At 41.9% G+C, this 22,548-nt stretch overlaps 2 protein-coding genes across 4 annotated transcripts in view; one reads left to right on the forward strand and one right to left on the reverse strand.

Annotated features, from left to right (window-relative positions):
* c2cd2l (c2cd2 like) overlaps positions 1-10,312 on the reverse strand; it is a 46,664-nt gene extending 36,352 nt beyond the window's left edge. The window contains exons 1-2 of one of the 3 annotated variants that reach the window (XM_035781328.2): positions 10,197-10,312; positions 3,292-3,723 (exon numbers count right to left, since the gene is read on the reverse strand). In XM_035781328.2, the coding sequence (XP_035637221.1) occupies positions 3,292-3,666 (375 nt within the window). In that variant the 5' untranslated portion in view covers positions 3,667-3,723; positions 10,197-10,312. Of the gene's footprint in view, positions 1-3,291; positions 3,724-4,197; positions 4,498-10,196 lie in introns of those variants that run through there. The other 2 variants (XM_035781327.2, XM_035781329.2) reach the window with 2 other exon arrangements.
* Positions 10,313-10,408: 96 nt separating this feature from the next.
* Positions 10,409-21,854, forward strand: dpagt1 (dolichyl-phosphate (UDP-N-acetylglucosamine) N-acetylglucosaminephosphotransferase 1 (GlcNAc-1-P transferase)). Its single transcript, XM_035781330.2, has 9 exons — positions 10,409-11,159; positions 11,287-11,407; positions 14,136-14,349; positions 14,703-14,849; positions 15,017-15,101; positions 17,676-17,864; positions 18,028-18,115; positions 18,305-18,460; positions 20,464-21,854. The coding sequence occupies exons 1-9, from the start codon at positions 11,005-11,007 to the stop codon at positions 20,527-20,529; spliced, it is 1,221 nt and encodes a 406-aa protein (XP_035637223.1). The 5' UTR covers positions 10,409-11,004; the 3' UTR covers positions 20,530-21,854.
* Positions 21,855-22,548: the final 694 nt, after the last annotated feature.

The raw sequence follows: 22,548 nt of genomic DNA on the forward strand, positions 1-22,548 counted from the left end.
CAAAGGGATATTTGTATTTTGTATTTATTATGGATCCCTATTAGATCAGGGCCTAACATACTTTTCCTGGGGTCTAGCAAAATTAAGGCAGTTTATACAATTTTTAAAAACATTACAGTACATTCACAGATTTCATAACATACTGTGTGTGCCCTCAGGCCCCTACTCCACCACCACCACATATCTACAGTACTAAATCCATGTGTATGTATAATGCGTATGTCATTGTGTGTGTGTGTGTGTGTGTTTAAGCATGTGTCTGTGTTTGTGTTGCTTCACACTCTACTTTCAGCCAGGAGAGATTGACACGCATATTATTAATATTAGCCAGCGTGTTACCTCATTTTTATACACTAGTGAAACAGGAAGTGATGTAACGGCTCAATATAGTTCCTTGAAGACTTAGATAAACTTAAATAAGTGGAATTTAATTCCCGATTTAATTTTGGTAGTTGTTATTTACAATAATCTTTAAGGATGCCATTAATTGTGAAACCTTGAGTTGGAGGACATTGATTTTTAATTAAATCAATAAATAATTTTGGTGGGTTCCATTGAAACATTAATAAAGTACAGTATTTCTCACATGTTAGTATTTTGAGTTTCTCTATAATTACATGGTTTATATTTTGTGCATTGCCAGTCAGGGGTGCCAGTCATTTGAGCCGACTGTCGTATAGCCAGATCAGGGCCTAACATAAGGACAACTCAGAGTATGCTATTCTGTTCTTCTGAAATAGACTACATTTTCTTAATATCATGTTTCTTTAGACCCGTCTAAAATAAATGATGGATTAATTGTGATGGTATAGGCTACAATACATGGATTTATTAGACTTTTTAAAATGTAGATGTTCCAAAGGTCTGCATCAGTGGCTTGTAGGCTATGCATAGAAGACAGGAGATGCTAAATGTGTTTATGTTAATCAATTACTGCGAGACTAGCAGATATTTGCTTGACAATCACCGGCTGACAAAATGGCATGACCGCCACAGCCCTACCCTTGGTTATCTAACACGTGTCATACTGTAGCAGCACAACCCTTCCGGCTGGTTTTTCAGGTCAGGTGTATTTGAAGATGAGGGGAGCTGGTAAGGAGGAACCAAAGACCTCTTACAAAGACACAGGCATGTGACCACCACCTCATGCTAAACACCACAGGTTCATTGTGGAGCTGTGTTTTGCCTTCAAATACAGTAGGTCATAGGTTCAAATGTGGGTTAATATACATACAGTCCATTAAGTCGAGTAAGAGTCTGTTGCTGGGCCTAGCAAAATGAGGGGGGTGAACACGGTTATTGGATGATTGTGTGAGGTCAACATGTAAGGCTTTAGTCGGTGAAGGATACAATGACATTCCTTCTACAACCAACCTACTCACAGATGTCAAATTTACCAGAGACTTTGATGTGCTTGGGATGCCAAGTTGCCCACACAAAATACTTGTTGGCCTAATCCAAGATAGCACACAGATTACACCAATGAGAGTTGATTGTTGAAATAGCAACATTTAGGTGCCTCTATCAGCTTTGGCAGTTAGCCAGAGTACAAATTAAACACCACATGGGTAAACAGCTTTTTTTCTGATGCGGTCTTGTCCTTGTCTTCTCCTGGCGCATTTATTTGCAGACTGGCTGTGAAATGTAAGCAAAAAATGATGTAACCGTGTTCTTAACCCCCTGACAACAGGGAGGCTATATCTGGGTTGCTGAACAAGCACTAGTATTTAATTCGCTAGGCAGAGGGGTGGAAACGGTGTGCAAAGCATTTAACTTAACAAGCCTTCTGTTCTCTATAAAAACACCCATTTGACCCTCTTTGATTAGAAAGAGAGTTCCGTTGCAGAGCTTGTTGACGGAATATAACAGTGTGGAATATATGAAGTGATACATTCTACAAGAATGCTTTTGGACCATGCCTCAACATTATAATTGCATCTGATCAGTTGTACCAGGATGTTATTGTTGGCTGCATTGACGTAACACACAAACTGGATTTTCCTCTATGTCTTCCTGGACTAGACTTACAGAGTTTTGTTGACGCTCTGGTCTTTGTACAGTACCATCTTTGGGTCTACAATAGCCTTTGTAGGTCAGAACAAGAGGAGAGCTCTGAGCAGTGTCCCCTTTCACCCTAGGGAGTTGCAGTTCGACTACCTTTAAACTAACACACATACACACACAAAAACGCGCATGGACGCACGTACATATGCGCACGCACACAGCACACACATTTTGAGCTGACTGGTGGTAGTTTGAGCCCCTTTAAACTTTAACACGCACACATTCTTACACATGCACTCACCCACACAGATCGTGGTCGAAGGTGCCCACTAGGGCAGTAGACGGAGCAGTGGGATTTGATACAGGCACATCAAATGTAGAGTTTGAATAAAGTAAGAGTGCATTAACAGTCTGGTGTCCACCGCAAACACAGGGCTTACAACAGTAGGGGGTAGACGGTCTCTTTGTGACTGGCAGCATGACAGGGAGAAATTAAAGGGTTTTCTAGGCTCGGACTTTGTACTGAAAGTGGATGTGCATTACCCAGTAATAGAGAAATTGTGTATTGGCATCCATTTGAGTGCATACATTCATCAGAGAGATTGGCTGCTTATTTCAGCCCTTTCCTTGATACCACCATCTCTGTGTTGCCATACAGGTGAAAAGGGATAGTTATTGATTATATAACACATGGTCGGCATTCCAAATGCCACCCTATTCACTACATAGTGCACTACTTTTGACCTGAGCGCTATGGGCCCTGGTCAAAAATAGTGCACCATGTAGGGAATATGGTGCCATTTGGGACACAGAGTGAACGTTCATACTTTGGGCTTTGTGGGATTGTCTCACACCCACAGAAATAAGTTGAACATATTATAACACATCTCTATGGTCTCACCACTCACATGTGGATGGATTCAGTGCGGTTACACAATAACCGGTCTCTCTCGCCTGCTTATCGTGACACTCAAACTCCCACACAAAACTCCAACAATGAGAAGCACTGCCCACCTCCCTGCCTGCTGCCTGGAATGATGGAGATACCACTGCCTACACATACTTACAGCACACAGACACACATTATGGCACAATGTTTTCAGATTTCAACATTGCAACTGCTGCTGTGTTGCTTGACAGTTAATGTCGAAACAAGCAATCTGTAACAGGCTAATTATATATTGGGTTTTGATGCTCAATGCTCTTATCGACATGATTTCTTCCACGTCTAATGAATTAGTCAATCTTGCCATAGAACTGCCAGGAGCAACAACAAAAATAACTTACCCCATGTCTGCAGGCTTGTTCATTGAGAACTTTGACCCAAGCCCTCTGCCAATGTTCCCGGAAAGACTTGAAGGAGAACAGTGATGTGAGCAGACCCTTCACCCCGGCCTCGGACGCTGCTCCTCCTCGATCCCGTCCGAGCCAGAGCTTGAGCAGGGTGCCCCACACACCCCCAGCCTGAGTCCGGTGGGAGAGGGTGATAGGTGGGAGTAGCCTGGATGTGGCACCCCAGCCCTGGGTGAGTGACTTGGGGCTCGTCGGGTGTAGTACATCCAGGGAGTACTGGACAAGCCAGGCCAACACGATGAGTAGGGAGGCCAGGAAAAGACCCATCAGGCACAGCCAGTTTATGTACCAGAGCATCTCCATCATCATCTAAGGCTTCTCATATCATCAGACTGGAGGATTAAGTTTGGCTCTTCTTTTGTATGCCTATAGGGGTGGAGGGTCAGAGAACAGTCATTCATGAGTCATTTAGGTTTACATATTTCAAGAGCATATTTATTAATAATATATTAAGAAATATTCAAGAAAGATTGGACTAATTAGGTTCGTTATTTGAAATGAACCTGAATAGATCTAGCCATGACAAGAATCACAAGTTAGATTTGTAAATGCATGACAACTGTAATTACAACTGTGTGTTACTAAAATGCTGTGCACTTATGGCAGTATAGGCTTTAGTCACATGCAAAACGTTGCATGTGTGTTTGCAGGCACATTGCGTCGTCATATCAAAAGGTTGCCATATTTAGTAAAAAAACAGCATGCATTACGTAACTCTACAGTAGAATAAACCATGCATAAATAAAACAAATGCTGGTGCTATATTGTTGCTCTTGACTGAAGAGTGAGTGTATCCTATTGCAATAGCCTTTAAAATAGTAAAACACGGAATTAGCCTACAGTGTAATTCACGAAAGGTCGGATCTGACAGCGCCACCATTTAAGTCAGTGGAGGCATCGACAGCAAGAAATCGGTAACCGCGGGATACATTGTGTCCGTCATCCGAATGTGCTTCTGTTGTCATGATCAGCGGTTGTGCCGTTTCCCGATCAATGTGCAACTGCTATTTATATCCTCAATAAGTTGCATGATTGGATATCAACTGTTTTATAGCCTGCATGCCCTCCGATCATCCGATCCAGTACAAATTCGGCAATGGTACGCTATTGCGCAGTAACTGATGAACTGTCAAGTCGCACAAACAGCGCGTGCACAACCACTCTGAACCATACATTTAAAGGGCCACGCAACATTTTATTTTTCGGCAAGTCCTCCTTGGACGCGCACCAATGATGTATATCAACCCTGGATTGCTTTTGTTACTATTGGCCATTTCAAGGCATTTCAAAGCTGCCGGTAGGCCATATTGGCACTTCCCAGTCGACGCAGGCCTCCATATGGAATGAATGGAATTCTACAGTATTTCAATTACACTTTTCAAGGACGTGTATTTGTGTATTTTTTTTTTGTTGTAGTGGGGACAGTAACATTAGTCATCTCAAAAAATGATACTCCAAGGAATTTTTTTTATATGTATTTGTTGGTGTAAGTTTAGCTCACATTGTATACCTTAAAAGTGTCTATACATTAAGTTGTTTGTAAGATAATAAATATGGCAAAAATGAATGTAGGCATTAATAAATGCATTTCTATAGCTTCCAAAATATTTTTTACAATGGGAGAGTGCCAAGATGAAGTAAATTACTGTAAAAATTCAGGACAAAATGAGAACTGGTCTTTTACTGGTCCATGTTATGTCCATAAAATTAGAATGCTTCATCTTCAGAGCAGTGTGCCTTGACCTGAACCTGCACTGTTTTACGACGGGTCCTGGCAGCGACAGTCAAATGCCCCAACACCTAGAGACATGGACGAAATATGATAGCCTACTGACATGGTTACTGGCAGATGATAACATGATACATTATCACATTATCTTCCTGGTGGACAGTGGCATGTATTCATGGATGACAAGGGAAGCCAGGCTTCCACAAAAGAATTACCAAGAAAAAACATAAATATATATACAGTGCCTTGCGAAAGTATTCGGCGCCCTTGAACTTTGCGACCTTTTGCCACATTTCAGGCTTTAAACATAAAGATATAAAACTGTATTGTTTTGTGAAGAATCAACAACAAGTGGGACACAATCATGAAGTGGAACGACATTTATTGGATATTTCAAACTTTTTTAACAAATCAAAAACTGAAAAATTGGGAGTGCAAAATTATTCAGCCCCCTTAAGTTAATACTTTGTAGCGCCACATTTTGCTGCGATTTCAGCTGTAAGTCGCTTGGGGTATGTCTCTATCAGTTTTGCACATCGAGAGACTGACATTTTTTCCCATTCCTCCTTGCAAAACAGCTCGAGCTCAGTGAGGTTGGATGGAGAGCATTTGTGAACAGCAGTTTTCAGTTCTTTCCACAGATTCTCGATTGGATTCAGGTCTGGACTTTGACTTGGCCATTCTAACACCTGGATATGTTTATTTTTGAACCATTCCATTGTAGATTTTGATTCATGTTTTGGATCATTGTCTTGTTGGAAGACAAATCTCCATCCCAGTCTCAGGTCTTTTGCAGACTCCATCAGGTTCTTCCAGAATGGTCCTGTATTTGGCTCCATCCATCTTCCCATCAATTTTAACCATCTTCCCTGTCCCTACTGAAGAAAATCAGGCCCAAAGCATGATGCTGCCACCACCATGTTTGACAGTGGGGATGGTGTGTTCAGGGTGATGAGCTGTGTTGCTTTTACGCCAAACATAACATTTTGCATTGTTGCCAAAAAGTTCAATTTTGGTTTCATCTGACCAGAGCACCTTCTTCCACATGTTTGGTGTGTCTCCCAGGTGGCTTGTGGCAAACTTTAAACAACACTTTTTATGGATATTTTTAAGAAATGTCTTTCTTCTTGCCACTCTTCCATAAAGGCCAGATTTGTGCAATATACGACTGATTGTTGTCCTATGGACAGAGTCTCCCACCTCAGCTGTAGATCTCTGCAGTTCATCCAGAGTGATCATGGGCCTCTTGGCTGCATCTCTGATCAGTCTTCTCCTTGTATGAGCTGAAAGTTTAGAGAGACGGACAGGTCTTGGCAGATTTGCAGTGGTCCGATACTCCTTCCATTTCAATATTATCGCTTGCACAGTGCTCCTTGGGATGTTTAAAGCTTGGGAAATCTTTTTGTATCCAAATCCGGCTTTAAACTTCTTCACAACAGTATCTCGGACCTGCCTGGTGTGTTCCTTGTTCTTCATGATGCTCTCTGCGCTTTTAACGGACCTCTGAGACTATCACAGTGCAGGTGCATTTATACGGAGACTTGATTACACACAGGTGGATTGTATTTATCATCATTAGTCATTTAGGTCAACATTGGATCATTCAGAGATCCTCACTGAACTTCTGGAGAGAGTTTGCTGCACTGAAAGTAAAGGGGCTAAATAATTTTGCACGCCCAATTTTTCAGTTTTTGATTTGTTAAAAAAGTTTGAAATATCCAATAAATGTCGTTCCACTTCATGATTGTGTCCCCCTTGTTGTTGATTCTTCACAAACAAATACAGTTTTATATCTGTATGTTTGAAGCCTGAAATGTGGCAAAAGGTCGCAAAGTTCAAGGGGGCCGAATACTTTCGCAAGGCACTGTATATACAGTTGAAGTCGGAAGTTTACATATACCTTAGCCAAATACATGTAAACTCAGTTTTTCACCATTCCTGACATTTCATCCCAGTAACAAGTCTTAGGTCAGTTAGGATCACCACTTTATTTTAAGAATGTGAAATGTCAGAATAATAGTAGAGAGAATGATTCATTTCAGCTTTTATTTCTTTCACCACATTCCTAGTGGGTCAGAAGTTTACATACACTCAATTAGTATTTGGTAGCATTGCCTTTAAATTGTTTAACTTGGGTCAAACGTTTCAGGTAGCCTTCCACAAGCTTCCCACAATAAGGTGGGTAAATTTTGGCCCATTCCTCCTGACAGAGCTGTTGTAACTGAGTCAGGTTTGTAGGCCTCCTTGCTCGCACACGCTTTTTTCAGCTCTGGCCACAACTGTTCTATTGGATTGAGGTCAGCGCTTTGTGATGGCCATTCCAATACCTTGACTTTGTTGTCCTTAAGCCATTTTGCCACAACTTTGGAAGTATTCTTGGGGTCTTTGTCCATTTGGAAGACCCATTTGCGACCAAGCTTTATCTTCCTGACTGATGTCTTGAGGTGCTGCTTCAAAATATCCACGTAATTTTCCTGTCTCATGAGCCATCTATTTTTTGAAGTGCACCAAAGCACCCCCACAACATGATGCTGCCACCCCGTGCTTCATGATTGGAATGGGGTTCTTCGGCTTGCAAAAGCCTCCCCCTTTTTCCTCCAAACATAATGATGGTCATTATGGCCAAACAGTTCTATTTTGTTTCATCTGACCAGAGGACAATTTCTCCAAAAAGTATGATCTTTGTCCCCATGTGCAGTTGCTTTTTTATGGTAGTTTTGGAGCGGTGGCTTCTTCCTTGCTGAGCGGCCTTTCAGGTTATGTTGATATAGGACTCGTTTTACTGTGGATATGGATACTTTTGTACCTGTTTCCTCCAGCATCTTCACAAGGTCCTTTGCTGTTGTTCTGGGATTGATTTGCACATTTCGCACCAAAGTACGTTCATCTCTAGGAGACAGAACGCGTCTCCTTCCTGAGCGGTATGACGGCTGCATGTGTAACGGATGTGAAATGGCTAGCTTAGTTAGCGGTGGTACACGCTAAATAGCGTTTCAATCGGTGACGTTACTTGCTCTGAGACCTTGAAGTAGTGGTTCCCCTTGCTCTGCAAGGGCCACAGCTTTTGTGGAGCGATGGTTAACGATGCTTTGTGGGTGACTGTTGTTGATGTGTGCAGAGGGTCCCTGGTTTGCGCCCGGGTATGGGCGAGGGGACGGTCTAAAGTTATACTGTTACATTGATGCTGTTGACCCGGATCACTGGCTGCTGCGGAAAAGGAGGAGGTCAAAAGGGGGGTGAGTGTAACGGATGTGAAACGGCTAGCTTAGTTAGCGGTGGTACGCGCTAAATAGCGTTTCAATCGGTGACGTCACTTGCTCTGAGACCTTGAAGTAGTGGATCCCTTGCTCTGCAAGGGCCGCGGCTTTTGTGGAGCGATGGGTAACGATGCTTCGTGGGTGACTGTTATTGATGTGTGCAGAGGGTCCCTGGTTCGCGCCCGGGTATGGGCGAGGGGACGGTCTAAAGTTATACTGTTACACATGATCGCATGGTGTTTACTATTGTTTGTACAGATGAACGTGGTACCTTCAGGTGTTTGGAAATTGCTCCCAAGGATGAACCAGACTTGTGGAGGTCTACAATTCTATTTCTGAGGTCTTGGCTGATTTCTTTTGATTTTTCAATGATGTCAAGCAAAGAGGCACTGAAGGTTTTTGAAGGTAGGCCTTGAAATACATCCATAGGTACACCTCCAATTGACTCAAATGATGTCAATTAATCTATCAGAAGTTCTAAAGTCATGACATAATTTTCTGCAATTTTCCACAGTCAATTTAGTGTATGTAAACTTCTGACCCACTGGAATTGTGATACAGTGAATTATTAGTGAAATAATCTGTCTGTAAACAATTGTTGGAAAAATTACTTGTGTCATGCACAAAGTAGATGTTCTAACCAACTTGCCAAAACTATAGTTTGTTAACAAGACATTTGTGGAGTGGTTGATAAACGAGTTTTAATGACTCCAATCTAAGTGTTTGTAAACGTCTGACTTCCGGCTTTTTTCAGGCTTCCTTAGTGATTTTACCCACCGCAGCTACTGCTGGTGGAAGGATTGGAACTTTCCATGGCATTCAGCCATTGTCAGGCATATGCACACATTTTATAGAAATTAAGGCTTGTACAAGAATATGTGTAACATGTTTTAATTAATAGAGGAGAATATAGCGATCCTGTTATGCCAGTCATAAATTGGCAACACAACAGCCTGATAATAATGCAAACTAACTAAAGTATTACCAGAGGAGAGGAAAAAGTTTAACCTACCCCTGCCCATACAGTCCAACAGTAAGTGCAGTGGCAGATTTAGGCATAGGCGACATGGGCAGCCGTCCAAGGCGGCATGTTGCCGGGGCGGCATGGGGCACCCACACAAAATAAATAAATAAACAAATTAAATAAATCTTCTGAAAGGTGAAATTTGCGTGATCCGTTTTCTATCGCTCATTTGCACGTCATGTCAATGATATCATGTCACCGTGTGGGACTGTGGGTCAATTAACCTTGTCGGAGTGGGTGCCCTGATTTTAGTTTGTGAGCTAGGCAGGCTACTGCCTGGAAAGGTCTCCCACTCAGTACGAGATGGGGAGGGGGCGGGGGTAGGTTGACCTCAGGTCTCCCCACTGGAAGCCCAAAAGGTAGGGGGAGCGCTAACAAAGGTGCGCTAACAAATAGCGCACATCTGACTTTGTACAGTACTGATGCAATTAGTAACTCAATTAGTAGTGCAATTTAGTTTGTGTGTTTCTTGTTTGAAGTGCAATAGTGTAATAATTAGGTTCTCTTCTTTACGTGTGATATTATATCTGTGTGATATAGGATTTGTGCAATTTAGTTCACCCAGGGAGCCATACAAGCTAGAACCGCCACTGAGTCAGTGTCATTGTATACAATGACATCGGATTTACGATACATTCAGAAACGAAGAAGGAGAGTTACAGCAAACTTCCGTGTTACCCTGTAATGCGTCCGTCTGAAACGGATTCAAACACATTTTTAAAACACATTTTCGATCAGAATGAAGAGGTCTAATTTGGATAGATAGTGAAACCAATTACATGAGAAATAATTGTGAAGAGAGTTGTTGTCACATTAATAATAAACTTACCAGGGTTCACATAACCGGAAGTAGACGTGGAACTTCGGTTGTCCCCATAGAGAATGATAAAGGCTTCTAGTAGCTAAAAGGTTATTTCCACCATTTTAATGTAGTCAACTGGGTGGTATTTCCAACTTCATTGGCTGGTCCTTCCTGATGACCATGTTGAGGTCACGTCCAACCGGGTCATCAGGAGGGATCAGCCAAATGTGAAGAAAAACATTGACTACTTCAAAATATAGATTGCCTCAATAGCGCTGCTCGTGCGCTCACAGACGCCATAATGGATAGTACATAGCGATGCACTCTCTAGCATTCTCTATGGTTGTCCCACCGTTCGACTAGGAAACATAGTTAAACATAGGAAAGAACAAGAACTGAGAATATAGGGATTGTCGTTTTAGCAAGCTGTATTTTTCGGATAATATGCATGTCATTTCGCGATTTCTATTATTTGAAAAATGATTGAACACATGCTTCGGTAGAAGATTCTGCGAATGCTGATGATGCAAAGAGAGACCGTCTGTACCAGCTAGCTACCTGTCAGATCATTTACCTTGCTTGTTAACTAGCTTGTCAGATAAACACAACTTTAGTTTCTAGCTACTATTGTTAAATTGTTAAAGCTCATTCTCACAATATGAAGACACATTATGTGGGGTTGTTGACAGTGTAAGCTAGCTTGCTCAAAGTTTGAGGGTCGGCTTGAGCTAGTTAGTTAACTTGCTATCACAGATCTCTAGCTATCTAACACAGGTAGTTAGATAGGTATCAGATATAACCTCATCCAGGCAAGTCTTAAGAATATCCAGAAAACATGTCGCCAATTCCTGTCCTACCCCTTGTTATCAATGGGTGCATGTCTGCACTTGGGTCCTTGGCCACATTAAAGCTAATTCCAGCCTTCAAAGACCACTTCATCTCAGCCAGACTCTATGGGATGGATCTCAACAAAACGAACAAGAAGGAAGTGTACGTTTATCAATATAAATAGTTTATCAATGATCTACTATCCAATAGCCCATGTTAATCTATTTTACATTGGCTCGTTGTTTGTTGTGGTTTTGCCCTGACTTATTTTAATTTCTCCTCTTTGCAGGCCAGAGTCTCAGGGCGTCATCAGTGGGACAGTGTTCCTCATTATCATGTTCTGCTTCATCCCCGTGCCTTTCCTCAGCTGCTTTGTAGAAGAGCAGTGCACTGGCTTCCCACACAATGAGGTGGGTGAGGGACCTGGGGGAGTTAACTATACTGTACCTATTATTCTGTCTGTTATTTGTGTATTTGTATCCCCATTAGCTGTTGCAATAGACGGTTTGGTTGTTTAGCGACGTGATTGAGAAGCTTAATATCAAAGATGCTTAAAGTTATACCACACCCTTACTGTACCCGCGTGACCTGTCACTATAAAAGCGGTGTGGCGTGACATACTGTCTGTTACTTCACTTGAACCCCACAGAGGTGGAGGAGTGACATGAAAGCTTGGCGACCCGTTACTCTACTTAGAGAATCAAGGTTACATCCATAACCCAACGTTCTCTTTCGTTTTTGTACCAGGTCGCCAAACGACCTATGGGAGATGCTATTCCAAAGAGGGGGATAACTCACCTTTTAACTTAGTCCCTGGGATGTCCTTGCATCCACCACAGGATGCAATAGAATATAATTACCCAACAGGGTACCACAGAATTACAATGGTGGTATACAACTGTATAAGCAAGCTGAAAGTTAGAACTTACAAAATGAGGTTCAAGGTTCACATTATGCTCACTTATCTGGGTTGAGAGAGCGTGCCGTGTCCAAAACTACAGACCCCACTGATGGTGATTCTGTAGTACCTCATGAAAGTCATCGGTGTTGCTCAACTTGCAGCAGTAAAAATAAGAGTCCAGGGAGGCCCTTCTCAACAGGGCCCATGAAGTGGCCATACCCCTGGTGTGCTTCCGTCCCGTCTGTAGTTGGTCTACCTGCTGCAGCGTAACCCAATGTGCTTTGAGACAGTGTGCCTTTGGTGTTCTCCTCATAACACACAAAAAGCTGTTCTGTTTGACGAACAGTTCTTTTTGCAGCAAGATAGGCACTCAATGCCCTAACCAGACAAAGTATCCTGTGGAGAGGCGGGTGAAATGATTAAGGGCTGTTTAGTATGTGATCATGAAAGCACCTTAGGTAAGACTGCTTGATTTGGCCGAAGCACTGCCCTAGATCCATCTTCTGCTAATGTGAGTCATGAAGGATGGGTATAAAGCACATGTAATTCTTTAACACGCTTGGCTGAAACAATAGCCAATAGAAAGGAATTCTTGACTGAGCGCTCACATAGCTCTAGTGAAAACCGTGGCTCAAATGATGATCTCAGAAGTGATCGTAGGACAACATCTAGCTCCCAAATGAAATGTTATTGGTCACGTACACATATTTTGCAGAAGTTATCCCAGGTGCAGCGAAATGCTTATGTTTCTAGCTCCAACGGTGCAGTAATTACCTAACAATACACACAAATCCAAAACATAAAAATAAAGGAATTTAGAATTATCAGAACGAGCAATGACAGTCCAGAATATAAATGTGTATGATGGTGTGTATAGACATGGACAGTATATAAATAGAAAAGGTGTTAGTTATAGGATGAGACTTGACTAGAATAGAGAATATAGTGTACTTGGAAAGTATTCAGACCCATTCACTTTTTCAAAATGTTGTTACGTTACAGCCTTATTCTAAAATAGATCAAATATTTTTTTCCCCTCATCAATCTACACACTATGCCCCATAATGACTGGGGCAGGTAGCGTTCTCCTGGCATCCGCCAAACCCAGATTCGTCCATCGGACTGCCAGATGGTGAAGCGTGATTCGTCACTCCAAAAAATGCATTTCCACTGCTCCTGAATCCAATGGCTCAGTAGTGAGTGTTGCAACCGAGGACAGGTGATTTTTACGCGCTTCAGCACTCTGCAGTCCCATTCTGTGAGCTTGTGTAGCCTACCACTTAGCGGCTGAGCCGTTTTTGCTCCTAGACGTATCCACTTCACAATAACAGTTGACCAGGACAACCCTAGCAGGGCAGAAATTTGACGAAATGTCTTATTGAAAAGGCGGCATCCTATGACCGTGCCTTGCTGAAAGTCACTCTTCAGTAAGGCCATTCTACTGCAGGTGTTTGTCTATGGAGATCGCATGGCTGTGTGCTCGATTTGATACACCTTTCAGCAACAGGTGTGGCTGAAATAGTTGAATCCACTAATTTGAAGGTGTGTGCATGTACATTTGTATATATAGTGTAAACATGAGTGAAGAAAATACAGTATGTCACGTCACACTGCCTTTTATAGTGACAGGTCATGTGGGTACAGTAAGGTTGTGGTGTGACTTTAAACATCTTTGATATTAAGTAATTTGGCAACCCATTACGAAAACGAAAGAGAACTGACGAGTGCGCCATGGTGCAAAACAGAGGGGGTTGGCATAGATCGTTGACAACATGTAAACTATTTAATCTCCAATAATAAATAAATGTGCACAATGAACACTTGTTTTCAGTCAAACATCAGTACAGTTGTTTTTGGGTAATTTTTGCCATATTAGCATAGACATCAGTCAAAACACCTTAAAACAAGAGATGGTATCAAGAACAAGATAAAACTAGCTAAAACAAGCCCCCTACGGTACCCACATGGCAGCTAATTGGCTATCTGACCATCCAGAATCACAACGGCACATGGACTTCTGCCCCATTGAAGCGTGCTAATTGTTTTTAGTGGCGTTGTCAGCTAACCCATCTATAGCAACAGGTACTCTTCTTGCGGACCACACAAAACACGATACACAAAAATCAGAGACTGCAAGACCAAAAAATACCAGACAAAGTATATCTCTGGCCCTACATTCGTAATGTGACAGGCTGACATTGCTCAACATTTCTGCCTGCTTGTCCTGTCCTGACCAGTTTGTCCAGCTAATTGGCGCTCTACTCGCCATCTGCTGTATGATCTTCCTGGGTTTCGCTGATGACGTGTTGAACCTGCGCTGGAGACACAAGCTCCTGCTGCCCACCATAGCCTCCCTGCCGCTGCTCATGGTCTACTTCACCAACTTCGGCAACACTGTCATTGTGGTGCCCAAGCCCTTCAGGCTCTTACTGGGGATGCACTTGGATCTGGGTGAGTGAATGTCACAATAAAAATGACAGACAGGCAAACACAACGTCATCTGTATCACATATTTTGTTTGGGCCCAATGCAAATTTCTCTTGAAGTTCCACTTAGTTTGCACACAGCCACAGGAGAGCTGGATTATAAATATCCATAGTGTTTCTTCAGGCAAAGCTGGTTGAAATTATATAAATTCCAACTACTTTACAAACAGTATATATGTTTGTTATCTGGTTGTAATGACGGTCATTTCAATCAGTTTTACTCGCTGGCAGTGTTGTATCAATTTCACTAACATTGTAAGTCATCCTCCATGCTTTGTTGTACATCTTATGCTGATTGATGTTCTCTCTTCTCTGTAGGTATTCTCTACTATGTCTACATGGGCATGCTGGCAGTTTTCTGTACTAATGCCATCAACATCCTGGCAGGCATCAACGGCATCGAGTCAGGACAGGCACTCTTCATCTCTGGCTCCATCATCGTCTTCAACCTGCTTGAGCTTGGTGGTAAGTGGCGGTTTTCTATCTTTCATCAACATCCCCCTGTTCTCAGTGCTTCAATTATGTGTCTACACATCCTACCAAATGTTTTTTTTTTTAAATCAAGGAACCTTTCCTGGTCTAATATGTAGAAATGTGGATGTAATTGTGCACACTCTTTTTGACTTTTGCAGGAGACTACAGAGACGACCACATTTTCTCCCTTTACTTCATGCTCCCGTTCTTCTTCACAACTTTAGCACTTTTCTACCACAACTGGTGAGTTGGAGACGCTGGCCGTGTCTGAAATCTGTCTTGTCGACTACTTACTAAACCGACATACTCTGTACTAATTGTACCTCATACTATTTAGAACGCACTGTTTAGTAAAAATGAATGCAGTTAAGCAAAAAATATCAAAATACAGTACCTTCAGAAAGTATCTATACTCTTTGATGTATTCTACATTTTATTGTGTTACAGCCTGAATGCAAATTTGATTAAATACATTTAAAAAATCTTACCCATCTACACACAATACCCCATAATGACAAATTGAAAAGATGTTTTAAGAAATGTTAGCAAATTTATTGGAAATGAAATGCAGATATCTCATTCACATAAGTATTCACACCCCTGAGTCAATACATGTTAGAATCACCTTTGGCAGCAATTACAGTCGTGAGCCTTTCTGGGTAAGTCTCTAAGAGCTTTGCACACCTGGATTGTACAATATTTCACATTATTCTTTTTAAAATTCTTTAAGCTGCAAGTTGGCTTTTGATCATTGCTAGACAGCTATTTTTAAGTTTTGCCATAGATTTTCAAGCCGATTTAAGTCAAAACTAACTGGGCCACTCAGGAACATTCAATGTCATCTTCGTAAGAAACTCCAGTGTATATCTGGCCTCATGTTTTAAGTTATTGCCCTGCTGAAAGGTGAATTTGTCTCCCAGTGTCTGTTGGAAAGCAGACAACCAGGTTTTCCTCTGGGATTTTGCCTCTGCTTAGCTCTATTCCCTTTCTTTTTATCCTAAAATACTCCCTAGTCCTTGCCGATGTCAAGCATACCCATAATGTCACGCCCTGACCATAGAGAGCCCTCGGGTTCTCTATGGTGTTCTAGGTCAGGGTGTGACTAGGGGGGGTGTTCTAGTTTTCATATTTCTATGTTTGTTTTAGAGGCAGCTGATTGTCGTTGTCTCAAATTAGGGATCTTACTTAAGTTCTCCATTGTTCCCACCTGGGTTGTGGGATATTGTTTGTGTATGTGCTTGTTGCACCACGTAAGTCACTTTTTTTATTTTTTTTATTGTTTTGTTGGAAGTTTCACTGTGAAATAAGATGTGGAACTCAAATCATGCCTTGGTCCATCCATTCTAACAACCGTGACGCATAACATGATTTCATCATGCTCAATGTCTGCTTATTTTATTTTTACCCATCTACCAATAGGTGGCCTTTGCGAAGCATTGGAAAACGTCTCTGGTCTTTGTGGTTGAATCTGTGTTTGAAATTCACTGCTCGATTGAGGGACCTTACAATTAGCTGTATGTGTGGGGTACAGAGATGAGTCATTTGAAAATCATGTTAACCTCTAAAAGTCTAAGCCGTTGGGGAGGGGGGTCCTATTAAGCTAACATATGGAATTGTTTTAAGATGGTCATACCATGGCTCATTTAGCTATTTGATTTAGAATTGTAGGACCCCTTTAAGTATCAAAACAAATATTTTAAGAACATGTTTTGATAATATATTGAATTTGGCTTTTACTACTATAGCCCATAGAAACATATTGAATAACACATTCATAAATGGCAAAAAAGAAAGTCACAAAATAAGTAATTAGGTTTTGAAGTGTCTGTCCTGTATTTAGGAGATATAAGAAAGCTCAGGAAATATTTGTTTTTGTTTTGACACATATTTAACCCCTTGTTTTTTGGGACACAAAACTACCTTCATATTTCCATTCATGTGTATTAGTTACCTTCAGACGAGTCCACTGAGACTTGTTGGGGTAGTAGCGCAAAACGGAGAACACCATGGTGTTCATAAGTCTCCTCTTTTTGTAGGCCAAACCGTTCGGACGCTACAGACGTTCCCGTGAGAAGAACGATTTTCGGTATCTCTAATGGTCTGACAAACACCGCTGTACCTTGGCCCCTTTCCACTGCAGATGCGGAAGGCCTACATAGGCAGATGTGGTGGATTGAGACACAACCCATGCAAAAACAGATATCTCTAGCTTAAACGGACAGATTTTGATGGGGATTTCTTTATTATGTTAATTAGATTGACACACATTGCCTATTTATTGACCCTATTTATTCACTCAAGACATTTCAGCTTTTCATTTTTTATTAATTTGTAAACATTTCTAAAAACAGTTCCACTTTGACATTATGGGGTATTGTGTGTAGGCCATTGACACAAAATCTCAATTTAATCCATTTTACATTCAGGCTGTAACCCAACAAAATGTGGAAAAAGTCTAGGGGTGTGAATACTTTCTGAAGGCACTGTACTAGGCTCACCCATCCTAAGAGTGTGTCATCTAATGCGCATTACCGCCATTTGTTAATTTGGGTACAGTGCGTCTCTTACCTCATTATCAGCTGATGTCAAAAGACAATTCTCTTCCTCAAAAGTGTGCAGTTAATTCTGCAAAAAACCGAAATGAGTTTAACAGCCTGGCATTTAAGCAAACTCTATTTTATTTAACTATAAAACATTATTTTTTGCATACCTAAAATGCCTACTATTCAAGACACGGCTATTGTTTATGGTGTTGCTGTTATAAAGCATGTTGTAGTGTATGTTGGCAATAATTTACATGTGTTGCCTTTACTACAGGTACCCTTCATCTGTGTTTGTGGGAGACACCTTTTGCTACTTTGCGGGGATGACCTTTGCAGTGGTAGGAATCCTGGGGCACTTCAGCAAAACCATGCTGCTCTTCTTCATTCCTCAAGTGGTCAACTTTGTCTACTCACTACCCCAGCTATTCCATGTAGTACCCTGTCCCAGGCACCGCCTCCCCAGGTAACACTACAGCTCTTTCTCCTTTACTCCTATGATAGCATTGATATAGTATACATATCGTATAGTACTTTTGATACAATTCTATGATCTTTTCTTTTCTTTTATAAATGTGATCCTCATTGTGTGTTTTTCTTTCCCTCCTAAATTTGCCTGATGCATGAAGACTGAACCCAGACACAGGAAAACTAGGAATGAGTTGGTCTAAATTCAAAAGGAGGGACCTCTCCAAATTGGGAAATCTTATTTTACAGGTAATCAATATGTACACATGTTGGGGTATGAATTTGACATTTATTTGGTTGTCCAAAAGAGTGGAATCAGTGCAAATGTTTGACTTGGGTCAGGTAGATTGATATGAATGAAAGAAAGCTTTGACTTGAGTGGATAATGAATGACAGTGTGTTTATCATTTGTGCTGTTGTGTATTTTTCACCCATCAGGTGGCAGAGATGCTGCGGGTGCTGGAAGTGAAGCGTGGACAGGGGGGCAATGATGAGTTTGTGGAGTGCAACAACATGACCTTAATAAACCTGGTGCTGAAGATACTGGGACCCACACACGAGAGAGATCTCACCACCATCATGCTACTCATACAGGTATCGACAACGGGTCTAATTTCTGAGTCAAATCAAATTGTATATGTCACATGCGCCGAATACAGGTGTAGACTTTACAGTGAAATGCTTACTTAACTAGCCCCTAACCAACAATGCAGTTTAAAAAAAATAAGAATAAGAAATAAAAGTAACAAGTAATTAAAGAGTAGCTGTGAAATAACAATAGTGAGACTGTATACAGGGGGGTACCGGTACAGAGTGGGGGCACCGGTTAGTTGAGGTAATATGTACATGTAGGTAGAGTTATTAGTGACTATGCATAGATGATAACAACAGAGAGTAGCAGCGATGTAAAAGGGGGGGCAATGCAAATAGTCTGGGTAGCCATTTGTTTAGATGTTCAGGAGTCTTATGGCTTGGGGGTAGAAGCTGTTTAGAAGCCTCTTGTACCTAGCTCCGGTACCACTTGCCGTGCGGTAGCAGAGAGAACAGTCTATGACTAGGGTGGCTGGAGTCTTTGACAATTTTTAGGGCTTTCCTCTGACACCACCTGGTATAGAGGTCCTGGATGGCAGGAAGATTGGCCCCAGTGATGTACTGGGCCGTACGCACTACCCTTTGTAGTGTCTTGTGGTCGGAGGCCGAGCAGTTGATATAACAGGCAGTGACAATCTGTCAGGATGCTCTCAATGGTGCAGCTGTAAAACCTTTTGAGGATCTGAGGACCCATGACACATCTTTTCAGTCTCCTGAGGGGGAATAGATTTTGTCGTGCCCTCTTCACGACTGTCTTGGTGTGCTTGGACCATGTTAGTTTGTTGGTGAAACTTGAAGCTCTCAACCTGCTCCACTTCAGCCCCGTCGATGAGAATGGGGGCGTGCTTGGTCCTCTTTTTCCTGTAGTCCACAATCATCTCCTGTGTCTTGATCAGTCATGAGTGAACAGGGAGTACAGGAGGAGACTGAGCACGCAACCCTGAGGGGCCCCTGTGTTGAGGATCCATGTGGCGGATGTGTTGTTACCTTATCACCTGGGGGCAGCCCGTCAGGAAGTCCAGGATCCAGTTGCAGAGGGAGGTGTTCAATCCCAGGGTCCTTAGCTTATTGATGAGCTTTGAGGGCACGATGGTGTTGAACATTGAGCTGTAGTCAATGAATAAGTTAAGGTACATTTATATATATACACAAAATGATGTGAACACCCCTTTAAATTAGTGGATTCGGCTATTTCAGCCACACCCGTTTGCTGACAGGGTGTATAAAATCGAGGACACAGCCATGCAATCTCCAGAGATTGCAGTAAAATGGCCTTACTGAAGAACTCAGTGACTTTCAATGTTGCACCGTCATAGGATGCCACCTTTCCAACAAGTCAGTTCGTAAAATGTCTGCCCTGCTAGAGCTGCCCCGGTCAATTATAAGTGCTGTTATTGTGAAGTGGAAACGTCTAGGAGCAACAACGGCTCAGCCGGGAAGTGGTCGGCCACACAAGCTCACAGAACGGGACGGGTTCCAAACTGAGTTCACTACCGAGTTCCAAACTGCCCCTGGAAGCAACGTCAGCACAAGAACTGTTCGTTGGGAACTTCATGAAATGGGTTTCCATGGCCGAGCAGCCGCACACAAGCCTTGGATTACCATGCACAATACCAATCATCGGCTGGAGTGGTTTAAAGCTCGCCGCCATTGGATTCTGGAGCAGTGGAAACACATTCTCTGGAGTGATGAATCACGCTTCACCATCTGGCAGTCCAATCTGGGTTTGGCAGATGCCAGGAGAACGCTAACTGCCCCAATGCATAGTGCCAACTGTAAAGTTTGGTGGAGGAGGAATAATGGTCTGGGGCTGTTTTTAAAGGTTCGGGCTAGGCCCCTTTGTTCCAGAGAAGGGAAATCTTAATGCTACATTATAGACAATTCTTTTGCTTCCGACTTTGTGGCAACAGTTTGGTAATGTAGTGTATATGAAGCCCCTTTGTGAGCATTTCTAAGATATCTTTGAATAACCTTTAACGCATAATTCATATTTGTCTCTGTCTCAGGTACTGGGGAGTGCGTTGGCTTTTGGGATCCGCTATCACCTGGTTCGCCTCTTCTACGACGTCTAGAGATGCCACAGCTACAGAGAGAAAGCTGAGAGACTTACAGGGAGGGATGTCCAACTATGCTGGACCAACCACGTCTGATCCATGATGATGATTTTGACTATTGATTCCTTGATTATTGCTTCACCTATCCTTCTCTGCTTTAAAATGGGTCTGTTTATAACAAGACTGACAGCTGAGGATGACCTCAGTTCTTCAATGGAAAAAGAACATGTGAAAAAGGCATGCCACTCAAAGGCATCACAATTGATAGAATTGAGGATCTGCTAAATTTACTATTTCAGGATGAGCAATTAAGCACTAAATGAATGGCAATCATACTGTTGGAAAAGAAAGGCAAGAGGTCCATGTACAGGTCAAAACCCAGTCTATATTGAGGATGGCTACTCTTTGTGACAGACACATTGCATATGGAGGGATTGGGAGGATATTTTTTAGTTATTCTCTGAGGGGTTTAAAGCGTTTCTTTAGTCTTAGAGGAGTTGATGGTGGAGGGAACTCCAGAGCAGTAGTTTTGAGATTACAAGGGCTACATGAAGGTATTATCGATTAGGAGGTGCATTTTATGAACAAGTAGGACATGGAATGTGAACTTTTCTCAATTTATAATGTATTTGTAAGTTTTGCCTTTGTAATGCTAATTTGTTTTGACAATGGACAAATCTGCTGGTTGTAGGAATGTAAATACAAGTGTAAAAAACTTGAGTGACGTTTTGCTCTTGCAATGGAATACTCCAACCAGGAAGTGCTCAGAACAAATCATTTCCTTTCTGAAATGGTTATTTAATAATTTTGAGACACTGAAATAATGCTGAATACAGTCACTACTGCTATTTCTAACCAGAAGGTTTGAAACGTTCCTGGTTTTTGAGGACAATATTCTAGGTGTACAGAACCACCTTACAGCACATGATTGGCCAAGACAGAACATGGGGCTGACTCAGACAGTACAGTATGAATGAAGACAGTACGGCAGAGAGGAAAAGGTGAAGCTAGAGGTTTTAGTCCGGCCAAAATATGTCCACAAACATGGTTTTTATTGCTAATTTGCTACCTGAGGCTTATAGACGGATATGCTGACATCACTAAAAAGATGCGCACGATTCAATGGAGTAGAAGTCCGTGGCCTTGTTTGTGTGGTAAGCCTGAAGCAACCGACTGCAGATGAAAGTCAAGGAGTGAAGTCGGTGGAGATGCATCTACCACAGCCAAAAGTCATACACTGTGGTTTTCCAACAGCAAGGCCCAGTGCAACATGGCAGTGTTGCTATTGTTTACACAAGTTTTTCTTTGTAATGTCTAAATAAAATAAAAGTCTCCAACCCCCATATCACACAGTCATAAACTGTAAATATACAGTGCATTAGGAAAGTGTTCAGGCACCTCGACTTTTTCTACATTTTGTTATGTTACGCATTATTCTAAAATGGATTCAAATGTTTTTTTTCCCCCTCATCAATCTACACACAATACCCCATAATGACAAAGAAAAAAATAATACATTTTTGCACACTTATTTAAAAAATATATATAATTAATCACATTTACATAAGTATTCAGATGCTTTACGCAATACTTTGTTGAGACACCTTTGGCAGTGATTACAGCCTCAAGTCTTCTTGGGTAGGACGCTCTAGCTCTGTCAGGTTGGATGGGGAGTGTCGCTACAGAACTATTTTCAGGTCTTTCCATGTTCGATCGGGTTCATGTCCGGGCTCTGGGTGGGCCACTCAAGGACGTTCAGAGTCCTGAAACCACTTCTGTGTTCTGCGTTTCTCATGGTCTGAGAGTCCTTTAGGTGCCTTTTGGCACTAGTCCTGATTGATGGAGTGCTGCAGAGATGGTTGAAGGCTCTGTCATCTCCACAGATGAACTATTGAGCTCTGTCAGAGGGACCATCGGTTTTGATCATCTCCCTGATCAAATCAAATTTTATTGGTCACATACACATGGTTAGCAGATGTTATTGCGAGAGTACCAGAGTCGGCCCTAAGCAAAATTCTACTAAGAGGCCCTCCTACC

Source organism: Oncorhynchus keta, chromosome 11 (genome assembly GCF_023373465.1).
Source record: "Oncorhynchus keta strain PuntledgeMale-10-30-2019 chromosome 11, Oket_V2, whole genome shotgun sequence".
NCBI classification, from domain to species: Eukaryota; Metazoa; Chordata; class Actinopteri; order Salmoniformes; family Salmonidae; genus Oncorhynchus; species Oncorhynchus keta.

Bases quoted from the DNA above. Each gene is read 5' to 3' on its own strand.
- dpagt1 (XM_035781330.2), top strand. From the start codon at position 11,005: ATGTCGCCAATTCCTGTCCTACCCCTTGTTATCAATGGGTGCATGTCT. The intron at 11,160-11,286 runs GTACGTTTATCA...TCCTCTTTGCAG, and splicing joins AAAACGAACAAGAAGGAAGT to GCCAGAGTCTCAGGGCGTCA. The intron at 11,408-14,135 runs GTGGGTGAGGGA...TGTCCTGACCAG, and splicing joins CTGGCTTCCCACACAATGAG to TTTGTCCAGCTAATTGGCGC.